The 18,207-nt window shown below is 41.7% G+C and overlaps 2 protein-coding genes across 6 annotated transcripts in view; one reads left to right on the top strand and one right to left on the bottom strand.

The window, feature by feature from the left end:
- Positions 1-18,207, bottom strand: part of LOC134213062 (receptor-type tyrosine-protein phosphatase kappa) — a 436,242-nt gene that overhangs the window by 149,538 nt on the left and 268,497 nt on the right. The window lies entirely within an intron of this gene.
- LOC134216467 (uncharacterized) lies at positions 15,690-16,862 on the top strand. The gene is made up of 3 exons (XM_062695341.1): positions 15,690-16,306; positions 16,373-16,574; positions 16,632-16,862. The coding sequence occupies exons 1-3, from the start codon at positions 15,690-15,692 to the stop codon at positions 16,860-16,862; spliced, it is 1,050 nt and encodes a 349-aa protein (XP_062551325.1).

Here is an 18,207-nt window from a genome sequence, read left to right as displayed (position 1 = left end):
GGGCTTCAAGAGGGGAAAGGAACTGAATTGCTAGCCATCAGAGTGCACTTAATTAAGATTCATATTTGATACGGCATGGATGAGCTCTTGTACACATGCATCGTACGAGCATTCTATTTTGTGGCTTATGCTGCTTCTCAGTGCTTTCCTGCTTACTGGGTACCGATGCGCATGTATAGTACATGCATGCATGTAGGAATCAATCGGTCACAACTATCTCACAGCACAAGATAAATGCAGCCAATGTCGACGGACAGTATCTGGGATGCATTATCAACTTTATATGCACTAATTTTCCCCGATGCGGTAGAAGTTAGCATTGATGGCTTTGCGTAGCCTTTAGAATGATCAATAATTAAGCTGTCCCAAATGCTGCGTATCCGAGAAGTTGTGAGATTCTATGTTTGAAATAATGTTTTAGGGCATTTCCGTAAAATATCCCTAGGTTTGAATACAAAAATAAGATTGACGATCCTACATACATAACTTTTTTCACCAGGATCTCAGCAAATTGTTAAACTTTTACCAAGATTCGCATAGTCACAGAGCCCCAGCAAACACTACCTGAGTTAACCTCCTCAGGTGTCTAGTTGCAGATTTCCGTTTACCCTTACTCAAGGAAAAAAAGACCACGGATCTCGAACATTGACTCGAATTACTTTCTTGTAATTGGAAAAAATACAGACGACGACTACCTACAGTTTGTGGGAGAGTGTCGGACCCCCATTCAATACGGAGGCAACGCACAGCTGTCATTTTTATTATTTCAGCTTTGCTGCTTGCGTGAAAATAATAATAAAAATGACAGTTGTGCGTTGTTTCTGTATCGACTGGGGTCCTCTCGAAAACGCGAGCAAAATTAGTTTTGGATTCCGGGAGGCTTAATTGTCCTTACCGCAAAACATAATTTCTATAAATAAACCATTTTTGGGGAAGGCAGAGTTCACTGGGTGTTCTCTAAGCACTTCCGCAGTTATTAAACTGCGAGATTTCTAAGCCAAGTAACCATTTTTGCATTCGTATATCATGAGGCTTGTCAGGACCCTAAATGAACCTGGACGAGTGAGCCTTCTGGCTCGTGAACTGCAGAAGGTTGGAGTGAACGTGACTGCTATTCAAGAAGTCCGATGGCCTAGATCCGGAGAACGTGAATTCCGAGCCGTGGACCCCACGACCAACACTACATTCAAGTATAACATCTATCACAGCGGCGGTAAAAAAGCAGAGCATGGAGTTGGTTTCGTAGTGATGGGCAAGCAGATGAAGCGAGTAATGCGGTGGAAACCCATTTGCGAACGAATCTGTGTGTTGAGGATACGGGGCAAATTCTTCAATTACAGCCTAATCAACGTTTATTTTGAACTTTCTCCAGGAATTCTTTCTGAATTTCCTTTAGGAATTCCTTCGGACATTTCTCCGGAAATTCCTTTAGCAACTCTTCCAGAAATCCCTGTAGAACTTCGAAAATTTCTTTTAAAATTCCTTTAACATATCTTAACTTTAATATCCTTAACATATCTTCAGAAATTCATACCTCATACCTCATATACCTTTGGAGATTTCTTCGAAAATTCTTCCAAATTAGAATTCTTATTAGAATTCGTACGTTTTGACAGATATATACCCAACATGTTTGGGAACGAGAAAGGGAACCTCAGCGACAACCGTCCTCAATAGTTTACTACCTCTATTTGTATGACATAACGTTGTCAATAAACAATGGCGTTCCACTAGGTTTCACATCTCTCCTTTTTTTGCACTGTAGCTTCTGAAATGTTTATTGATTTTGGTCAAGCTATATCCCCAGGAGGGGAGTAGGCCTGTCATCCCCCAACAAATCAAGCCTACCTAAGATGTATTATCCGGGCCTCGCCGCTTGGGAAAGACGGGCCACCCCGCTTGGCAAGTGTAACATTTTTCGAACTGGAATCTTGTAGAATATTGGTTAACCTACCCTATTGCTGACTAACGACAAAATTGTGGGATTGTTTATTTACATTTGCTTCATACTACATGCAGAGGAGGCGCGATGCACCTTATATTACCCCCCTTAGTATCCGTATTAGGGGGGGGGGATCCCTCTGGAATTTATTTAGAACTTTCTCCAGGAATTTCCTTTAGGAATTCCTTCGGACATTTCTCCGGAAATTCCTTTAGCAACTCTTCCAGAAATCCCTGTAGAACTTCGAAAATTTCTTTTAAAATTCCTTTCGGGAATATCTTCAGAAATTCATACCTCATACCTCATATACCTTTGGAGATTTCTTCGAAAATTCTTCCAAATTAGAATTCTTATTAGAACTCGTACGTTTTGACAGATATTTACCCAACATGTTTGGGAACGAGAAAGCGAACCTCAGCGACAACCGTCCTCAATAGTTTACTACCTCTATTTGTATGACATAACGATGGCAATAAACAATGGCGTTCCACTAGGGTTCACATCTCTCCTTTTTTTGCACTGTGGCTTCTGAAATGTTTATTGATTTTGGTCAAGCGCTATCCCCAGGAGGGGAGTAGGCCTGTCATCCACCAACAAATCAAGCCTACCTAAGATGTATTATCCGGGCCTCGCCGCTTGGGAAAGACGGACCACCCCGCTTGGCAAGTGTAACATTTTTCGAACTGGAATCTTGTAGAATATTGGTTACCTATATAATCCCTATTGTGGGATTGTTTATTTACATTTGCTTCATACTACATGCAGAGGAGGCGCGATGCACCGCATATTACCCCCCTTAGTATCCAACCTACCCGCCCGCGCACTAGTGATGTCGTATCTATCTGCTTAATTGACAACGGTATATCATACAGGACGAACACATATACAACAAAAAGTAGCCTTTAAATCCCTGAAGAAGGTGAAATATACACCGGAACGTCGGAAAATAGACGCAACAACGTAGCTGCTTTATATGACTGAAAGAGCCGATTATAGTCAAACAAAATTGAGCACAACAGTCGAAAGTATCACATCAACTCTGTAACAAAGAATAAAAAAAATGAATTTCTGAAGGAATATCCGAAAGAATTCTGAAAGTAATTTACGAAGAAATATTTAATTTATTTTCCGAACGAAAAGTTATTGGTATTTTCACAGAAATTCCTATATTTCTCCAGGAATTTCTTCGAAAGTCCGGACAGTAGAAAAACAAACTCAGTTTTGGTTCTAGAATCAAGACTACATGCCAAGTGATCGCGCATGGGTGAAAATGTTCCTACGTTGTGTACTTTTTTGTGATAAAATAAAACGAGCGAGTTTTAACCGTCCTGCCATGGCGGAGATATGGGACAAAACTATTTATTTATTATAGAGTACGGGAGGACTACAAATACATTGATCGTAATACATTTACATTAGGGTGGGTAGAGAATACATTGCTTTGCACAAACACCAAGAAAAACTCCCAAAATACCGAGATTGCAGATATTCGGATATTCTCAAGAATTCTTTGGGAATTTACTGCACGAGTTCCTTCCTTTCTAAAGATTTTTTTCATAAATACCTTAAATTCGATTGTACTATTAGGTCGAGCCGCAGACAATAACAACATACATATATACTTTTAAAAATTTCTCCAAAATTCCTTAGGAAGTTATTTTAAAAATTCCACTGGAATTTTTCCAGGTATTCCATAAGACATTCCATTTCCTCGGAAATTATTCTAGTAATTCCTTCGGAATTCCCAACGCCATTTCCTTCCAAAACTCAAGGACGAATTTTCAGATATCTCCGTACGAATTCTTAGAGCAATTTCCAAAGGACCTCCTAAAGGAATTACCGACATTCTTAAATTTCTTAAAGAATTTCTTTGGACATTCCTTCAAGAATTCCTTCAGGATTTTCTTCAGAGATTCATTCAGAAAATCCTCCAGAAATTACAACAGAGATAAATCCAGATATTTCTCAAGGCTCTAAGATTTTTTTTCAGATATTCCTTTAAAACTACCTCCTGGACTTCCTGGAAATTATTTCAAGAAAAACAAGAAATTTGTTTGGGAATTGCTTATCGAAACAAATTGAAACAATTTTTGTTTTTCGAACAATTCTAGCAATTACAAGGAAGAGTGAAGGAAATGTTTAATTTGGTGGGTCGTGCTCCAGCTCCAGAAGCCAAAAGATCAGTTTTGCATTCGCATATCATGAGGCTAACACAATGATACTCCATGTCCAGGTAAGCTAAAAAAAATACTACGTGACTGGGAATCCAAATCCAACATTAATTATGGTGTTGATTTGTAGCCGCGTTTGTAAGCACTGGACCAATTAGGATATATGTAACATTCAAATCATCAAAAAGATGATGAACCACCCAATGCGACCAGAATGAGATTATAGCACATGAAGTTACATATGACATTAGAAGTTCATCGCCACGCTCATTGATTTGTAGATCTGTAGCCAAGAAGTTTTTGGATGACCTAATATTTAATGCGCCAAAGCGGGTTAAAGTGACAGGGATAAAAGAAAACAAATCTCGCTTAACTTTTCAAAAGGACCTAAGTAACATTTTTTTCATGAATTAATTTGAATAGCGCAATCAACAGAACAACATGAAAGCTTTTGATTGCAGTACTCAAATTAATTCATCAAAAAATTTTACTTAGGTCCTTTTGAAAAGTTAAGCGAGAAATGTGCTAAAGGCATAATAGCTATTTAATTGATGCTTGATAGGTTGTCTTGGTTTGGCAGATGCGAACGCACTGCATAATGTGATTTTTGTGTTGGCCAAACATCGGCGTGAAATACGAAATTCGGCGGCGTGGAGCCAACCGGCGTATGGCGCGCCGCCGACACCTTGACTGGCGTCGGCGTACGTCAATAAGTGTCGGCGGCGGCGGCGTGGCGCGGCGGCGCACAGGTCTACAAGGAAGCAAGAGCAGCCGAAAAACGAACCCACCGCAGGAAGAAAAAAGAGTACGAAGAACAAGTGATTAGTGAGGCGCAGGAAAAAATGGAGCAGAACGATATGCGGAGGTTTTATGAGTCTGTCAATGACGTGCGGAATGGAGGAAGTGACGGTGCATCGGTGAACAGAATAAATATTAGCGACGATGGACAAGGTGTGGAATCACCTAGACTAGATGAGGTTAAAAGCTGTTAAAGAGCTGAAAAACAATAAAGCTGCGGGGAAGGGCCAGCTCCCGGCTGAACTTCTCAAACATGGCAGTGAGCAGCTTTATGAAGTTCTGCACCATATTATGACGAAAATATGGGAAGACGAGGAAATGCCTGCTAGCTGGTTGGACGGCCTCATTTGCCCTCTCTTTAAGAAAGGGCACAGACTGGAGTGCGCCAATTACCGAGGAATAACCCTCCTTAATTCGGCGTACAAAATTATGTCCCGTATTCTGTTCAACAGATTGAGACCGCTTGAAGAGTCCTTCGTCGGCGAATACCAAGCAGGTTTTCGTGAGGGCCGATCAACGACGGATCAAATGTTTACCCTGAGACAAATCCTTGATAAATTCCGGGAGTACAACTTGCAGACACATCATCTGTTTATTGATTTCAAGGCGGCGTACGATTCAGTGAAACGGAATGAATTATGGCAAATTATGCTTGAAGATGGTTTTCCAGCGAAACTGATATGGTTGATTTGTATAACGTTGGACGGATCGAAATCAAGTGTAAGGGTTGCGTATGAAATATCGACGTAATTTTTTACCTTAGATGGATTAAAGCAGGGTGATGCACTCTCGAATCTACTGTTCAATATAGAGCTCGAGGGAGCGATTAGGAGAGCTGGTGTGCAAAGAAGCGGCGCCATTATCACAAAATCGCATATGCTCCTGGGATTTGCGAACGATATCGATATTATCGGGATTGATCGCCGCGCCGTGGAAGAGGCTTTTGTGCCTTTTAAAGAGACAGCGAGGATTGGACTCACGACCAATACCAGCAAAACGAAGTACATGGTCACTGGCAACCAACGTGGGTTCATTAGTGGTGGTGGTAGCGAAATGGTACTGGATGGTGAAAAATTTGAAGTGGTAGAAGAATTTGTGTATCTTGGAACATTAGTGACGTGCGATAATGATGTTACCCGCGAGGTGAAAAGGCGTATTGCAGCTGCAAATAGGGCTTATTACGGACTTCGTAACCAGCTTAAGTCCCGTAGTCTGCAAGGAAAACAAAACTCGCGCTGTATACTACTCTGATTCTTCCGGTGGCTTTATACGGCCATGAAACATGGCCGTTAAAGGAGGCTGATCGGAAAGCTCTCGAAGTGTTTGAGCGTAAGGTGCTGCGGACAATACTCGGCGGTAAACAGGAGAACGGTATCTGACGGCGTCTCATGAATCACGAATTGTACCAGGTGTATAAAGGGCTGGATATTATTAAGCTTATACAACACGGCAGACTACGGTGGGCTGTTCACGTTGTTCGTATGCCGGAAGAACGTCAAGCGAAGATAATATTTAGTAGAGAACCCGGAAGAGGCCGCAGGCTTCGTAAAAGGCCGAGTACATGATGGCTTTTTGCAGTTGAAGAGGACCTGAGGGCGCTCAATGTTCAGGGCGACTGGAAGCGATTGGCCCAGGATCGAGTCCAGTGGAGAAGGATACTCCATTTGGCGTAGGTTCATCGAAGAGCTGTAGCCCATCAAGTATCAAGTAAGTAAGTCAAGAAAATTACCAAACCGAAAATTTCCTAGATCGTACCGGGAATCGAACCCAGCCATCCTCAGCATGGTCTTGTTTTGTAGCGCATCTTGCCGCACGGCTAAGGAGGCCCCCAAACAAACAAATTTTATAAAGGCTCAAGAGAAGTTGGGCGATGAAAAAAGCTTTCTGAGTGATTTACCACCGGCAGTGTGTCGTCTGTCTCTTTCCGTCCTTCGAAAAAATGTGATTGTGGTAGTGTAACACCGAGAAATACCACAAACACTCATTTAAAAAATACGGATTTATGTAGTGGTTTAATGCCAATCTTTGTTCCCCCTTAATTTGTGAAGTTGAATCGAATTGAACTTTAGGTATGGCCTTTTCTATCATTTTGTTGCATAAGGAAGACAACAAGTTGACCAGTCGCACATGTAATTATGGAAAAGTACCAACAACAGGTGTTTGTGTCCCATTCGTTACTTTCCATAAATTGGAAGAATGCGCTTTGAAGCTCCCAAACGCGTAAATTATAGACAACAAATCACCTACTTAAGCTTCTTGCTTTGTTTTCAACCATTCACGTTGTTTGAGGATAATGATTCGTGGTATCACATTCGATTGAAGATTTTGTAACGGAATGACTGAACATATTTCGCAATGCTCATTGATTGGCAAGTTCCCATTCAGAACAGTCTTCTGAAGACAGTTCCTGCTGATCTTTACAATGATTGCTAGTATTCGTTATTTTTGGAATCGGGTTCGAATCAGGAGTTCGTATAAGATCTCAAAATTTTCTACCTTCTGGTCGGATGATGGTCCAGGAGGAAATTGTTTCTGGTTGATGGACGCGATGCTATTTCTTGCTGGTGAGCATAACCATTGTAACATGTTTCGATTAAGTGTTCTATTTCTGACTAAAAATTACAACAGGAGCTCCACGCAACTGGTCATCCAATCGTGGATGCCTATATTTTGTGTATGGTTTGTATGCTTTTCATTTAACTGTGCTGATACTACAAGTATGCAACGATCTAGAGAAGCAATGGGATGACGTATCTGTGAAAGCTTTATCATTACTGAAAATCGTCTCGATCTGCACATCCAGTTTGAAAGTGGTAGCCATAATTGTTCTCAAAAAACCATTATCAACTGTTAAGAACTTTATCATAGAGAACCATGTTAATTCCGGTGATAAAGCTTTTGATCAATCTGAGAAAAGAAATTTCAACCACAACGCAAGAAAAATGATGCGCCTTATGTTTGGATTGGTTTTCATAGAAATGATTTTACTCGCGATTCCCAACCAAACGATGGCACGTGTCTATGGAATACCGCCTCCATTGAACAGGGGAGGAGAACTCATGACGAAGTGTCTGTACCAGTTTTTCGTAGGTACCATAACTTTGAGTATGCTGCCTAGGCTTTTATCACATTTATCTTGTGGTGGAGTTTTGATTATGGGAATGCGGATGAAGTTAAAAATGCTGGCCCATCGGTATCAAGAGATGATGAAAGTGTCCATCGTTGATGTAGACAGCTACTACGAATTCATGAACCGTGAAGTTCGAGAATCCATCAAACAACAATTGGAGTATACAAGGTGATAATGAATATTCATACTGGATATAGGAAAAACATTTGAATTTTATTTGTTTGCTTTCAGGCAGTTCAACGTTTTGGCCGGCTTAGTAGGAAAAATGTTCTTACTTATTCATTATTACTCAATCTTCAGCATTGGAATATTCTTATTCGTAGCTAAAGCGTTTGGCTTCAATGTTTTCGCCTTTTCTTTTGTATTCGCGTCTCTAGCATGGGTATTGGAATACTATATTTGGTGTCACTTGGTGGATTCGCTTCAAGAGCCGGTAGAATGAATTATTACATTACTTATTGAATTGCCTTTATGTAATAATATTGCCTTATTTAAACACAGGCCAACTCCATTGGAGAACTTATCTACGAGATATGTGTCCGCATTCCTCACAGTCACGAGCACCATTCTGAGTACGTACAACTGAGAACAGCTTTCATGATTATTTGGATGAAGAACAATAATGGATATGTTGTTAATTGTTTTGGTTTGCTGAAAATTTCTATGCTTTCGTTTGTCAATATGGTTAATGTAGTGTACACGGTGCTGACTTTTTTGATCAACATATCTTAAGATAAATCAATCCTAAATCAGAAATACCTACAATAAGCCGATTTTTTATTATTTTTGGATGCACCTATCTTAACTATAAAGAAATGAATAATTGCAACCTTTCCTAGTGAAAAATTGAAATTTAGCGAATCGCCTCATGATGATAATAAATAACCCTCGGGAAAATACTTTCTGTAGAATGCTTGTCCATTGTCCGATTTCAAACAAATTTGGTACTCATATTCTCTGTCTTAAGGAGACGATTACAGTGGGAGTAGGAGGGTCATTGTAAAAGGGGGATTAGTGTAGGCTAGGCATAACATTATCATTATCACGGCATATAAAAAACAAGGCAGGTTTATCACGTATGTAAACATGTTAGAATGTAAATATGTGACGTCACTGCTATCTTCGCACAAGCTGGACTGAGACGATGCTCTACGGTCGCAGCATGCTTACTTTTATACTTCAACATGTGGCGATAAAACATGCGTCACATTCGAAGTGTCATTTTTCTAACGAGCCTACCTTGTTTTCTGTATACCGTGATCATTATCATTATCATTGTTACGGTGTAATTCGTATATTGGACTCTAGTGATACTCATGTTTAGGGGCCCTCCTTAGCCGTGCAGTAAGACGCGCGACTACAAAGCAAGACCATGCTGAGGGTGGCTGTGTTCGATTCCCGGTGCCGGTCTAGGCAATTTTCGGATTGGAAATTGTCAAGACGTCCCTGGGCATAAAAGTATCATCGTGCTAGCTTCATGATATACGAATGCAAAAATGGTAACCTGCCTTAGAAACCTCGCAGTTAATAACTGTGGGAGTGCTTAATGAACACTAAGTTGCGAGGCAGCTCTGTCCCAGTGTGGGGATGTAATGCCAATAAGAAGAAGAAGAAGATACTCATGTTTTACTTTTGAGATCCTTATCTCAAAATGCCTGATCTACAGGGACCCTCCTTAGCCGTGCGGTAAGATGCGCGGCTACAAAGCAAGACCATGGTGAGGGTGGCTGGGTTCGATTCCCAGTACCGGTCTAGATAATTTTCGGCTTGGAAATTGTCTCGACTTCCCTGGGCATAAAAGTATGATCGTGGTAGCCTCATGATATACGAATGCAGAAATGGTTACTTGGCTAAGAAACCTCGCGGTTAATAACTGTGGAAGTGCTGAATGAACACTAAGCTGCGAGGCGGCAATGTCCCAGTGGGGATGCTAACAAAGAAGAAGAAGAAGAAGATATACAATGCTATCAGAAATCAAGAAGGGGAGTAGTCCTTGATTTCAGCCTTAGACAAAAATAACAAAAGCATGAGGATTACTACTCCTAGCCACGCCCATCTTTACCGTAACTAGGGAGAGGAAGGAAGTGTTGATGTGGCACTTACTTAACGAGAGGCCACCGACTTAGCGACCACTAACTACTTAACGAAAGGCCACCGACCCTCATAAGTACCACGGAGTTGGGTCAGGACTTGCCTGTAGCTGGTAATGTAACTGTGGTAGATCTTACCACGTAACAAGTAGGCTAGACATAACGAACCTTTAGTTCATAGAAGGTTCTTTGAGATTGGACAATTTTCCGAAAACTATTTCCCCAAATTAAAAAAATCCCCAAAAATAGCTAATCCTCGAGAATAATATGTTCCAAAAAATTAAAATTTCCAAAAAATAAAATATAGCTAACCTTTCCCGTCAAAAATTGTATCTCGTTTTATTGTCTCAGTCGATTCTTTGGCTGATTTAAGGTTAACTTTCTTAAAGAACCCATATTTTTCGAACCCTCTAACTATTTTTAAAATCGAAAACAAAAACCGATAAAGTGCTGCACGTGTGGACCAGCCTGTAAAGTTCACCCGATGTTCGTTTTCGTTCGGGTTCGGGTCAATCTTAAAAACAGCACTTTTTCGATTTTTGTTTTAAATTTTGATAATAATAAATGAAATACGCTGAAATTTCGAATGGTTGATACGTCAACTATGCATGGGCAATGCAGTTGTTTATCGTTGCGATATTTTGTTAAGGTCAGTCCTATTGTTGTGCGCCTGTATTTCTTATATGGAGAGCTATACCACAGCAATAGGACCCTAGCACTACCGCAATAATAGGTTCGAGGGACGCATTTTATATAGAAAAATGTTGTATTTTTTTTTCATTTTGAATGGAATTTCGTCAAAGAAAAGGTGTTGTGTTAATTCGAAGCGTCTTAGCGGAACTACAATTGCTTTCGATGCTATTATATGCAGAAAACACTATTTTACACAACCGCAATATTAGTGCATACCACAACGAAAAAACTGAAAACTAACGGAATATTAACTCCCAATAAAGTTGACAGAAATTTTCATTTTCCATGAAACTTTCCAATTCAAATTAAGTTCATACATCGAGCTTCCTGCAGAACTTTTGAAGGCGGTTTTCGAGCTACTTAAATGGCGGCTTCTGAGCATCTTGAAAAGACGCATCTAAGTCCCTTCAAGGAAGGCTTCCAAGCCTCTTAAAAGGAGGCTTCCGAGCCTCTTGAAAGGAAGCTTCCGAACGTCTCGAAATGAGGCTTCAGAGCCTCTCGAAATGAGGCTTCAGAGCCTCTCGGAATGAGTCTTCAGAGCCTCTTGAAAGAAAGCTTCCGAGCCTCTTGAAAGAAAGCTTCCGAGCCTCTCGAAAGGAGGCTTCCGAGCCTCTCGAAAGGAGGCTTCCGAGCCTCTCGAAAGGAGGATTCCGAGCCTCTCGAAAGAAAGCTTCCGAGCCTCTCGAAAGGAGACTTCCGAGCCTCTCGAAAGGAGGCTTCCAAGCCTCTCGAAAGGAGGCTTCCGAGCCTCTCGAAAGGAGGCTTCCGAGCCTCTTGAAAGGATGCTTCCGCTCCTCTCGAAAGGTTGCTTCCGCTCCTCTCGAAATGAGGCTTCCGAGCCTCTTGAAAGAAGACTTCCGAGCCTCTTGAGAGGCGGCTTCCGAGCCTCTTGAAGGACGCTTCCGAGCCTCTTGAGAGGAGGCTTCCGAGCCTCTTGAAAGGAGGCTTCCGAGCCTCTTGAAAGGAGGCTTCCGAGCCTCTTGAAAGAAGGCTTCCGAGCCTCTGGAGAGGAGGCTTCCGAGCCTCTCGAAAGGAGGCTTCCGAGCCTCTTGAATGAAGACTTCCGAGTCTCTTGAAAGGAAGCTTACGAGTCTCTTGAAAGGATGCTTCCGAGCCTCTTGAAATGAGGCTTCCGAGCCTCTTGAAAGCAGGCTTTCGAGCCTTTTGAAAGGAGGCTTCCGAGCCTCTTGAAAGGAGGCTTCCGAGCCTATTGTAAGGAGGCCTCCGAACATCTTGAACGGAAGCTTCCGTGCATCTTTAAAGGAGGCTTCAGAGCCTTTTGAAAGGAGGCTTCCAAGCCTCTTGCAGGGAGGCTTCCGAGCCTCTTGCAATGAGGCTTCCAAGCCTCTTGAAAGGAAGCTTCCGAGCCTCTTGAAAGGAGGCTTCCAAGGCTCTTGAAGGAGGCTTCCGAGCCTCTTGAAGGAGGCTTCCGAGCCTCTTGAAGGAGGCTTCCGAGCCTCTTGAGAGGCGGTTTCCGAGCCTCTTGAAAGGAAGCTTCCGAGCCTCTTGAGAGGAGGCTTCCGAGCCTCTTGAAAGAAGGCTTCCGAGCCTCTTGAATGAAGACTTCCGAGCCTCTTGAAAGCAGGCTTTCGAGCCTTTTGAAAGGAGGCTTCCGAGCCTCTTGAAGGGAGGCTTCCGAGCCTCTTGTAAGGAGGCTTCCGAACATCTTGAAGGGAAGCTTCCGTGCATCTTTAAAGGAGGCTTCCGAGCCTCTTGAAAGGAGGCTTCCGAGCCTCTTGCAGGGAGGCTTCCGAGCCTCTTGCAGGGAGGCTTCCGAGCCTCTTGAAAGGAGGCTTCCAAGGCTCTTGAAGAAGGCTTCCAGGCCTCTTAAGGAGGCTTCCGAGCCTCTTGAAGGAGGCTTCCAGGCCTCTTGAGAGGCGGTTTCGAGCCTCTTGAAGGAAGCTTCCGAGCCTCTTGAGAGAGGCTTCCAGGCCTCTTGAAAGAAGGCTTCCAGGCCTCTTGAATGAAGACTTCCGAGCCTCTTGAAAGGAAGCTTACCTCTTGAAACGATGCTTCCGAGCCTCTTGAAATGAGGGTTCCGAGCCTCTTGAAATGAGGGTTCCGAGCCTCTTGAAAGTAGGCTTTCAAGCCTTTTGAAAGGAGGCTCCCGAGCCTCTTGAAAGGAGACTTCCGAGCCTCTTGATAGGAGGCTTCCGAGCCTCTTGAAAGGAGGCTTCCAGGCCTCTTGTAGGGAGGCTTCCGAGCCTCTTGTAAGGAGGCTTCCAGGCCTCTTGAAGGGAAGCTTCCGAGCATTTTGAAAGGAGGCTTCCGAGCCTCTTGAAAGGAGGCTTCCGTACTTTCAAGTTGATCAGAAGCCTCCTTTCAAGAGGCTCGGAAGCCTCCTACCAAGAGGCTCGGATTTCTTTTCTTAGGAGGCTTGGACACGTACTTTCAAGAGGTTCGGAAGCTCCTTTCAAGAGGCTTGGAAGCCTCCTTTCAAAAGGCTTCCGAACCTCTTGAAAGTACGCTTTCAAGCCTCCTAAGAAAAGGATTCCGAGCCTCTGGGTAGGAGTCTTCCGAGCCTCTTGAAAGGAGGCTTCTGATCATCTTGAAAGTACGCTTCAAAGCCTCTTAAGAAAACGATTACGTGTCTTTTAAATGGCGGCTTTCAAGCCAATTAAAAGGAGGCTTTGGAGTATCTTGAACGAATGCTTTTGAGCTTTTCGAGCTTCTTGAATGGCAGCTTTCGAGCCACTTAAAATAGGGCTTCGGAGTATCTTCAATGGACGCTTCAAGCCTTTTGAAAAACAAATCTAGCCTCTAAATAGGAGGCTTCCGAACCTCTTGATAGGAGCGTTCCGAGTCTTTAAAAAGAAGGTTTATAAGCCTCTTTGAAAGAAGGCTTCCTACAACTTTAAAAGAGGTTTCTGAGCCTCTTGAAAGGAGGCTTACGATGCAAGCCTTTCGAATGGCGGCTTCCCGATCAAGAATGCATAACAAAATTATAACAAGGGGAGTTATTTATTTCAGAAAAATAATGTAACAAAATGTGTTATAAAATTGGCTGGTTAGTTGTTAAAATAACAAAAATTTTATCAAAATTCCCTCTAGCCGTAACATAATTATATCAGAGGTTGTTACCTTCATTTCAACATTATAACAACCGTTGATATGATTATGAGGTACAAAAATCTACTTTCATGGTAATTGCCTACATCACGTATAAAAATGTGGTACAACGCCGGATTTCCATCCATAATGTGGGCAATTAACTTTGTACTAGCTATTAACATCCAACATTGATTAAAGTTATACTGGAGGTGATTACCTCCGCTTTTTTCCAATATCAAAAAATGTAGGCAATTATTTTGTGTAAATATACATAACTAATGTTATTATAATTTTGATATGAAATAAAACTGGCCGAAGACACATTTTTATCGAATTGTCTAATTATAACACACGTTGTTTTAAATATCAACCATTGATAGAATTGAGTTATAATTTTGTTATGTATTCCTGATCGGGTCTCGAGCCACTTCTGAGTATCTTGAAAAATCGCTTCTGAGCCCGTTTGAAAGTACACCCAGGTTTTTTTTTACACGGTTTGGTTTTAGTCGTTTAAGACCTTCAGTGTCAATGAAATAATGAGTTAACCCCACGAAAAAATTCACAAAAAATCAAAGGAAATTCAGGTGGTATTTAAAAAGCTGTGAAAGTTCGGGTTAACCGGGAAATTAATGAATTCCAACCGTGTAAAAAAAAAAACCTGGGTGTATGGTTCCAAGCCTCTTGAAAGAAGAATTTCGAGCCTCTTTAAGCGAGAGCTTCCGAGTCTCTTGAAAGGATGTTTACGCACCACTTGAAATGAGGCCTCCGAGCCTTTTGAAATGAACCTTCCGAGCCTTAGAAAAGAAGGAAAACAGAAAAAGAGCTTTCCGAGTTTTTTTTTTAAAAGAAGAAAAAAAAAGCAAGAAAGTTTAAAGAAAAAGTTCATCTTGAAATAAAGTTTCCGGGCCTCTTAAAATGGGGCTTCCGAGGCTTTTGGAGGCTTCCTAGGCTATTGAAAAGTAGGTTTTCGAGCCTCTTGTAAGGATTTCTCCGAGCGGCTACTGCTACCGCAAAGCTACTACAGTTGAACTGATAAGCATTAGAAAGATATTTTTTTAGAATTTTAAATTAAACTCTTGGTAAATATTGTATGGTTAAAACTAAAGTCAACTCTTACCATCTTTACGCTTCTTATGTCTCACCCAGGTTCTTTCATGCGTAGGACATGTTTTACTATTCGTACCCCAATTCCGGGGCCACTGAACATAATAGAATTATTTATGAAGTTTAGTGTATTAGAAACTAAGTTCTAGTATTGATAAGAATTGCATGAAGTTCTAGTAGCCTGCGACATTTTATTATGAAAAGATATCAACAGATGTGTTAGTTTCTTTCTATACACATCAGACTTTGTTGTTCAGAGCTTGATGCTTTTTGGAGCGTGGAATAATAGACAACAAATCACGTGCCCAACTATTTGGCCTTCTTTTTAAACTAATTAAGTTTCACGAAAAAAACAATTCTGATGGGATGCACGATATTCAATCGAAATATGTCAACAAGGCTCATTGGTCGGTAAGTTCCCATTCAGCCCAGTCAGTTCTTGCTCATCGTTACAATGATTGCTAATATTCGTTCGCTTTGGTATCGAGTTCAAGCGCTTTGTTCATCTAATTGCGCCAAAATTTCACACTTCTGGTTGGATGATGGTCCAGGAGGCAATTGCTTCCAACTGTTGGATACTATGCTGCTTGTTGCAGGTGAAAGTTTTAATCGTTTTTCATTTAGTTGTTGATTTTTACTCAATTGAATTTGGAACAGGAGTGCCACGTGACTGTTCATCGAATCGCAAATTTCTGTTCTTCAGATATGTTATGTATGCTTTTGTTTCAACGGTGTTGTTCCTACAAATATGGAACGATCTGGACAACAATTGGGATGATGTATCTGCGAAAGCGTTATCCTTCCTGAAAATTGTCGTGGTTTGCTCATCAGGCTTCAAAGTGCTGGCCCTGATCGTACTCAAAGATCCGTTATCAACTATTAGGAACTTCCTGCTTGATAATCGTGTGAATTCCGGCGACAAAGCTTTCGATCAATTTGAACAAATAAATTTCAACCGCAGTGCTAGGAAGATGGTGCGCCTCATGTTCGGATTAGTGTCCGTAGAAACAATCATACTCTCGATCCCCAACGAAACCATGGCACGTGTCTATGCAATACCGCCTCCGATGGACAAGGCAGGGAAATTAATAACGAATTTGCTGTACCAGATTTTCGTAAGTTCTATAGCTTTTAGTTTGTTGCCCGGATTATTCTCTCATTTATCATGTGCTGGAGTTTTGATCATGGGAATGCGGATGAAGTTAAAAATGCTGGAGCATCGGTGTAATCAGTTGGCAAAGATGTCTATCGTTGATGAAGTTAATTACTTCGAAATTATGAGCCGTGAAGTTCGAGAGTTCATTAGGCAACAAATGGAATACACTAGGTGATATCAAGTACGCATCATTGAAGCATCAAATATTAATTATTTTTTCTCATTTTTCTCCTACAGACACTTTAATATGTTGGCCAGCATAGCAGGAAAAATGTTTTTAGTTGTACATTACAACGCAATATTGGGCATTGCATTATACATATTCCTGGCAAATTCACTTGGTTTAAATGTTTTCGCTTGCGCTTTTATATTCATGTCCCTAGCATGGCTGCTAGAATACTACATCTGGTGCCAGTTGGTTGATTCGCTTCAAGAACCGGTAGGTCGTATAATTACTAACTCAATGCATTGTCTTACAATTTTTATCTATATCTAGGCCTATTCAATTGCGGAACTGATGTACGTAATATGTGTCCGTATGCCACATAGCCACGAACACCATTCAGAGTATATTCAACTAAGAACAACTTTCATGATTATTCGGATGAGGAACAGTAAAGGATATATTGTGAACTGCTTTGGGATGGTGAGGATTTGTTTGCTTTCATTTGTCAGTGTTGTAAACATGGTGTTTACAGTGCTGACTTTCTTGATAAACATATCCTAAATATTGAACATAATAAATTTATGGAATGTAAATAGCGATCTTGAGTCAATTTCTCTTGTTGTATTTGAATTAATTAAATGTTTATTTCGAACATTAAACCACGGGAAACAATTCAGAGCTTTCGTGTCAATTACAAGCTCTTCGTTGGAGACCTGAGTGCCAACAATTTAGCCTTCATCATCGTATGGAGTTAGTGGCCACAGCATTGGGCTGTGGTGCGAGAAGAAACCCTCCAAGATTAACTGTAGCTTTTCCGGGCAGCATTCTTCCACGGATTGGCATCAGCTCTACGGCACAACTCCTCGTGGCAGTTGGACTTGATCAATTTGATCTCGCGCTTGAATGCCACCTTATGCTCTTTTCATCTTCTGTTCGCGATCTCGTAACGCGTCTTCTGATGATGCATTTCAACTTGTTTTACACAGCTGTGCGAAAAAAATATGATCCCCAATATAAAATGAGCGAGAACAAAGCGGTTTATTAAACCTCCTTGTTTTTTTTTCTAACTTATATCCAAGTGCGATAGACTTGTTTTCATGGGATCCGAAGAAGTTTTTGCCTCTCTTTTATCGTTGATCGTTATCTATTGAGAGCGATTGCTGCAAACCCTAGATGCGCTACATGCCCTTGCTACAGTTTCCGGTCTTGCTTGGATGATGCTTATAGACATACTTCTGGAGGATGATGTGGAGTGCTTCAACGGCAGGGACTCGATGTAAGTGCGACGTGTCAAGAGAGCAGCTTCGTTGCTCAATTGGCAAAGAGCGTAGGACACTGAAGTCAAAGGCCGTAGGACCCACAGACTGATTCCGAAGGTATCGAATTGGATTAGTAGGAAGCATAGTCAGGTCAACTTCCACCAGTCACAGGTGTTGCCTGAACATGGCTGCTTGAAAAAGTTCCTGCATAGGTTCTGGTTCGCAGATTCTGCGGAGTGCCCGAAATGTGTAGGTGAGGTAGAATCGGTGAGCATGTGATGTTTGCATGCCCGCGATTCGATGTTGAATGCAATGCCGCTTGTCAGCGGAATGGATACAACCCCGGACAACCTCGTTTAGAGGATGTGTCGGGAAGAAATTATATGAAATGCGGTGAACAAAGCGTCTCAACAGATTATGTCGAAACTACAGCGCTGGTGGCGTCTTGTACAAAACCAGCAGCTGCAGTAGAGACTACGTGGGCTATGGGGACCTCCCTATGTAGATATAGAGGTCATTGCGGTGTTTGTTGTCGGGGTGCTCGTCTCCTACACGAGTTTATGATACAGACCGATAGGTTAGTATCATAGCTTGCGATCGACGGGTGGTGAGGTTACCACCCTTAAAGTTGATGTTGCGTTATAACG

This window comes from Armigeres subalbatus, chromosome 2, assembly GCF_024139115.2.
Source record: "Armigeres subalbatus isolate Guangzhou_Male chromosome 2, GZ_Asu_2, whole genome shotgun sequence".
Lineage (NCBI taxonomy): Eukaryota > Metazoa > Arthropoda > Insecta > Diptera > Culicidae > Armigeres > Armigeres subalbatus.
The sequence above is the reverse complement of the archived record's forward strand: the minus strand, read 5'-3'. Positions and strand labels throughout refer to the sequence as shown.

What these genes read in the sequence shown, in the direction of transcription:
- LOC134216467 (XM_062695341.1), top strand. Translation starts at nt 15,690, where the DNA reads ATGTATGCTTTTGTTTCAACGGTGTTGTTCCTACAAATATGGAACGAT. An exon ending in CAACAAATGGAATACACTAG is followed by an intron (nt 16,307 to 16,372) that starts GTGATATCAAGT and finishes TTTCTCCTACAG; the next exon opens with ACACTTTAATATGTTGGCCA. An exon ending in TTGATTCGCTTCAAGAACCG is followed by an intron (nt 16,575 to 16,631) that starts GTAGGTCGTATA and finishes ATCTATATCTAG; the next exon opens with GCCTATTCAATTGCGGAACT.